Below are 6,358 nucleotides of genomic sequence, written 5' to 3'. Positions count from 1 at the left end.
CTGAAGTGTATACGTGAGGCTCCAATGAAACAAAGTAGAAGACAATAAAGTATAGGTGTGAACCAGGGATGGTCATTGAGACACTGTTCTGTGCTGCAATATCTTTCTAACAGAACATCTTTTGCTGAAGGTGATTCACCTCTGATGTGACTCCCTGTCCGGTCAATGCTTCCTGTCATTTAGAAGATATTTATGATCTTGGCATCTGTCAAATGGATCTCCTCACCAACCATGATATAAGAAGGTAAAAACCAAAACTGAGTTATTGGGAGGGTTTTTAACTGGATCATTCTGAAACACATGTATCTCCTCCATGGGATTCAGACAAGGACAGAACCAGATCCTGACAGGCTAGCTCAATTTTTTGTCACAGCATTCTCTCCTGACCCTGTAGTCCCAGCCTTGAAAAGGAAGAGAATGTGGGTAGCATGTTACAAGCCACCATCACTTGTAAACCCACTTTGCAGATGTAACTTTCCTAGTAGAACAGCTACTTCCTTCTCCCAGTTAGGACGATCATTCCAAGGAAGCTATGGAGAAATGAGTAGTTGGTAGGGAAGTTTTCCTGGAAAGGAGTGGCATTATCAGTGCCAATGTCATTATTGACATTCCTTAGCCTTCTATTTTTCAGCTCAGGGATCCAATGGTATCCCTCAGGAAATAGATGTTCACGAACATACGTCTCTATCCAAAGATATGAAATAGAAGTTATCTAAATAAGTTTGGTAATTCAGTATATACAGACTTTTAATTTGGGGAAAAACATATACTTTTTTATATGGCAGTATCCTTTATGTATTTCAACCACGTGAAGCACATTTTCTACAGTGGAAAATTGAGTAAGTTATGAGAAAAGATAGAAATATCTATATGTCCTCATGTTTTCTACTTAGACTTAATTATGGGCACAGAAAAAGGACTCAGGTTTTCACACATCTTCATTAATTATACATGCTCATGCATAAGCACAAAAATATACACCCATGTATACATATATATTATAATATAATTTTGACATCATATCACTGGGTGTACCATGTGAAACATTTGCCATTGTGCTTGGTTCTTTCAATGGACAATGTAGACTGGTTTACTTCATTTACATTGTTCATTCCAAAATTTAGAAATGAAATCCTTGTGGGCATTCCTTTGATTATTACTCTCATATAAGATATTTATCATTCTTGTGCACTGCAAACTTATACTGAAATAATCATCACTTTGAATATGATATGTAAACTATTTTGGTACTATTAATTCTAAGCATTAAAATTCTTAGCTAACAAACTGTGGGCTGGAGAGATGGCTCAGTGGTTGAAAGCACTGACAGCTCTTCCATAGCACCTAGATTTAATTCCCAGCAACCACATGGTAGCTCACAATTGTTAGTAAATCTAGGCCCAGAGGATCCAACATTCTCATACATACATGCAGGCAAAATACCAATGCACATAAAATAAAAATAAAGTTAGAAATACCCATAGCCATACATTTTTAAAAGATATCATGTTACTACAAAATATTATTTTTCATCCACAATATTTATACACTCAAAATTTTTCACACTGCCTTGATAAAATTCAGATCAAAATATGTCCAAAGTTTGGAAGTACTTCCACTCTTTCAAGAATTCTCATAATTCCAAAAATATTGTCTCTTCTATGGTTCCAAGATTTGATGGGATTGTTTCATAGTCTGATGCAAATTCTTCGTAAGTTTAACTTTTTACACAAAAATAAATCTTCTGAAGATTCAAAATCTTTAAATATGTTCAGAGTAAGCAACTATTTTTGCAGTTCTTTTCTGGAATAAGTCTCTCTTCAATACCTGCAAACTTTTGTTATTGCTCACCAATGCTTCTGGTGAAGGAATTTTGAGTAGGGAATTTAAACAATTTGAATATTAATCTATTTCTAAATATGCAGTAGAAGGCTGATTCACCAAATGTGGTTTAGTGTTCATGATTTGGCTAAGTGCATGCAAATTCTTACTTACCTTGGTGATTCTGGGGGCATGTGCATAGCCAAATGTTAGGCTCTTCCTCCTTAGAATTCTAGGGCAGGCTAGAGATACAGATCAGAGGTTGAAAGCACAAGCTGATCTTTGAGAAGTCCTGTCTTCAAATCCCAGCAAAAACATGGTGGTCACAACCATCTATAATAAGATCTGGTGCCCACTCCTGGCATACACACAGAACACTGCATGCATAATATAAAGAAAATCTAAGAATTCACAGGGCTTTAGTCCCAAGCACCAGAAAGAAATAGCATCCAGTGACAAAATTAGATGCAAGAAAACTTTTACTTCAATCCTGGGTTATATATTTTCTTTTATGTTCTGAGTAATTTTCCTTAATTGTTACAGTAAATACTTAATTATTAATTGTAAAATCCAAGGTCGGTTTGGGGGCATGGGAAAATGTAAGGGAGAGGGAACTGGAATTGATATGTAAAATAAGATTGCTTCTAATTTAAACAAAACATCCAATTTCTGCAATTCTAAAGGTCATTTTCCTAGTTTCGGCTGCAACTAAAATATTGGATTATCTTGTTTACAATGAACTTTCTGCAATGATACCAGTAAAGGATTTCAAAATTTCATTGTAATTCATAAAGAGTTGTAATTAAATGTATGAGAAGGTTTTAGCAAGTATATAAGCAAATGTCTTGACGTCATTTAAAGTTCACTCATTCTATCCAAGTCAGAACTCAAGTATGATTATGTTCTAAACACTGTTGATTGTTTTCCTGGATAGTTTTTTGTTAGTTATCTTTCAATTTTAACTGTTAAGAGAGAAACTAAATGGGTCTTTATTTATTTCTTCACTGTTATTATCTCTTACAGATTCTCATTTTTCTTAAACTAGTGCCTGAAGGCTTGATGCAAAATTAATGACAAATTTATTTAATTCGGATTCCAATATCAAATCCCCACAAGGAAAAAAGACTTTAATCTATTTCCATAGAAGACGATAACCTGTGATTAGGTAGAGATGTGTGTAGTGGTAGCTACAGGGTTACACAGCTTTAAGTGAAAAATGTTGAATACTTATTCCAGTTCAGATTATTAACCAAGAGATTTAAAGAAAAATGCAAATACTCATATTCTCATAGGCTTTGTTTTCTGGAATGAGTTTTTAGTAGTTCTCCTGGCCCTTTTTACACTTTAGTGAGGATGCTTAGCAAAATAGATATGGATTTACTTGGCATGTTGCAAAATGGATGACTTTTGTGGTTCTCAGCAGGTATGATTAAAAGGCATCTTTTGATTAGAGGACAATTTGAGTGCAGTATCTATGTTAAGTTTTCCCCAGATCAAAGAAAGTCTAAATGCAAAGAGATTACAAAATAATTAATATCAACCTGAAAATTCTCATTAAAAGTGCTTTTAAATTATGCTACATTTAAAATTTTTTGTGTATATAATTGTGTACATGTCCCACAGCATGTAATGGATGTCAGAGATTATGTTGTAATGTGGTCCTTTTCATCCACCATGTCGGTCTAGGGATATAGCTCAAGTTGTCAGACAGAAAGAAGTGTAGGTGACTTTATCCACTGACCCATTTGACTTCCAACAACTTGCATTTTTCTGTAAACTTAGACTTCATATTTCAATACCCACTAAATCCACATATAATCCAAATTCATTAGCAAATGTTCCTAATGGGAGCACATTTGTTTTTAAGGATATGATTCAGTATTACTCAGAAATCATAAATTGTGTTAATGCATATCTAAGTCAACTGTATTAAAATATTAATTCAAATAATATGCATTTTCTTTCCACTAACATGCTGCATTATAAACAAACTGCCTATCAAAAAGGAAAAGAAAAAAATGACATAGAACTTTTTTCATTTTTTTTTTTTTTTGATACAAGGTTTATCTGAGTAACTCTGGCTATTCTGGAACTCAATGTGGCCCAGGCTATACTAAAATTCACATAGATATGTCTGGCTCTGCGACCTAAATCCTGGAATTAAAGGCTTGTGCTGACTGCATCTATCTCAAAAGACCTTTTAAAAGATATTATTGATTGATTTTATATGGAGTTTGTCTGTATGTACACACCAGAAGAGAGAATTGTATCTCATGGGACAACGGCTATATACAGTTGTGAGAGCTGCCATAGGTGTGTTGGGAAGTGAACCCAGGACCTCTGAAAGAGCAGCTAGTTTTCTTAACTGTCAAGCCACCTTTGAAACCTTATCATGTCCATCTTAAAATATGAAGATGAACAACATGAAAACAATTTTGTTATTTGGGTTAAATCTTCATTCTTGGTTGAAAGAAGGTATAAATATTGAATTAGAAGCAAAGTCCACCAGATGTCTGAATGGAAAATGTCAGAGGACTTACTCATTTTGAGTTTAATATATTACTTAAGAAATAGTAATATGCCAATTAAGAATAACATTCTTAGTTAACAAATACATTTTACCTCTTGGAAAATACAGTGAAATTGGTATCCAAAACCTCTTTAGAGAGAACTTCTCCTTTATTCTTGGAGTTCAGGGCTTATTCTATTCTTGTCTGTAGTATGGTAAACCCTTATATATAGATAGACTACTAAACACAACTCTGTTATAGCAAAGAGAATGTATGAGAGCTGAATGATCTGTAAAACACTTATTTTGATGTTCCATTTTCCCTTGTGTTCCTGATTTGACAATAGCTTTATTCAATCTCATCTTCAGATTTACCCTCAAAATGGAGTGCATCTACAAGCTGAGCGAACTCCTTAGCAGCATATCAGCACTGGTGTTTGAAATAGTCATCACAAACAGCCAATGCTGGCGCCTGTGGGAATTCGACGATGATGTCTTTGTGTTTTTTGGCCTGTGGGAAGCTTATTACCCTCAAGAGTTTAATGTGTCAGGGACTGTAGTTAAGATGCTGGTGCATACCCCTATCAATTCCACCTGGACCATTTCACCTGAATTTCAGTGTGCACAAACCCTGATAATGTGGGCCATTTTGATGAAGCTCGTAGTCCTGGTTTTTTGTGTAATCGCTATTAAGATCAGATGCATGAGAGACCCATTTGTGGAACTGCAGATATATTGCTACAAGATCTCTGCCTTCACTCTGTGTGTTAGCAGCCTCTTCACATTAGTTTCTGTGAGCTGGAACCACTTAGCAGATCACTATGGCCAAACAACTCTCGACTTTCCACCTGACTTTCCAGTCAAAAAAGAAGCTTTGATAGAAAAGCACTATACTGATATGTTCCCAGTTGGGATTCTGACAGCCACCACGTCACTCTTTGGTGTGACCTTCTTTCTCTTTGAGATAAGCTCACTGAAACTACAGAGTCTGGTGAACATCAAGGGTGCTTGCATATTGGCCAATCAAGAGGCCTGAAGTGAGGACTCCTTCATTTGCAGCATCTGTCAGAAGGTTTTGTAGAAATTTCCTCCTCATACAAAAAAAAATCTTGTAATTATCAACTCATTTTAAATAAAGCATCATCTTGATTCTCTGAGCCTCTCTAAATTACTTCCTCTCCTATCTATCTAAAGATCTCCTTTCTTTGAATGAGTTTCCACATTGAACTCCCATTTATCTCCCTGTCACCTCTAAAATGCCCTCTGCACTTGTAAACTCCTCCTCATATAAAACCAAATTCACAAGAAAAAACAATAACCAAACAAAACAAAGAAACAAAATACAACAATAACAAAAACAAACAGGCAAACATAGAAAAGGAAATACAAAAGAAGAAATCTTGTGGAATCTGTTCCATGGCCCATTGAGACATACAGTTTACACTTTATTCATCTTTCCTTGGAAGTGTTCATTGCCACAATTAGATGATCTCTCTTGAGGCCTCTGATGTCTACAACAGAACCCATAATGGGCTATAAAGGAACTCATCGTGAGTATTCAGTTATTGTCTGTGTCATGGACATTCTGCTGTTTTCGTTCTGTAGGTTTGTCCCCTTCACATGCTCCAACATTTCATAGATTTGGTGGATGTTGGGGTGAACTAACTCATAGCCCTGGTCCTGGTCCTAATGGTAGTATGTTTCTCAGCTCATGAGCTTTCCCTCATCGTCACTACCTGGGGGAGCTCTCCAGCACTGCTTATGCTATCTCACCCAATGCAGCCTGCAGCAAGGAGCAGGGCAAGTTCTCCTGCTCTCAGGTGCTCAGGTCAAGGTCACCCTCACTCATAACACTAGGGCCAGCTCTACTGTTTTTCCCAGGAAAGGTGCAGGGCTCTCTCTCCTAAGGAGGGAGGGATAGCTCTCCTGCTCTTAATCCCTCAGGGCTGACTCACCACAAACCCTGATAACAGGGTCAGCTCTACTGTGCTTCCCAGGTGAGTTGCATGACCCACTCTCCTGTGTGGT

At 36.4% G+C, this 6,358-nt stretch overlaps 1 protein-coding gene across 1 annotated transcript; it reads left to right on the top strand.

Annotated features, from left to right (window-relative positions):
- The first annotated feature begins 212 nt into the window (after window positions 1–212).
- On the top strand, window positions 213–5,366 carry LOC127214495 (uncharacterized). Its single transcript, XM_051174887.1, has 2 exons — window positions 213–244; window positions 4,700–5,366. The coding sequence occupies exons 1-2, from the start codon at window positions 213–215 to the stop codon at window positions 5,364–5,366; spliced, it is 699 nt and encodes a 232-aa protein (XP_051030844.1).
- Window positions 5,367–6,358: the final 992 nt, after the last annotated feature.

This window comes from Phodopus roborovskii, unplaced genomic scaffold (genome assembly GCF_943737965.1).
Source record: "Phodopus roborovskii unplaced genomic scaffold, PHOROB, whole genome shotgun sequence".
NCBI lineage: Eukaryota > Metazoa > Chordata > Mammalia > Rodentia > Cricetidae > Phodopus > Phodopus roborovskii.
This window is presented reverse-complemented; position numbering and strand designations above follow the sequence as displayed.

What these genes read in the sequence shown, in the direction of transcription:
- LOC127214495 (XM_051174887.1), top strand. Translation starts at nt 213, where the DNA reads ATGGATCTCCTCACCAACCATGATATAAGAAG. An exon ending in ACCAACCATGATATAAGAAG is followed by an intron (nt 245 to 4,699) that starts GTAAAAACCAAA and finishes TCTCATCTTCAG; the next exon opens with ATTTACCCTCAAAATGGAGT.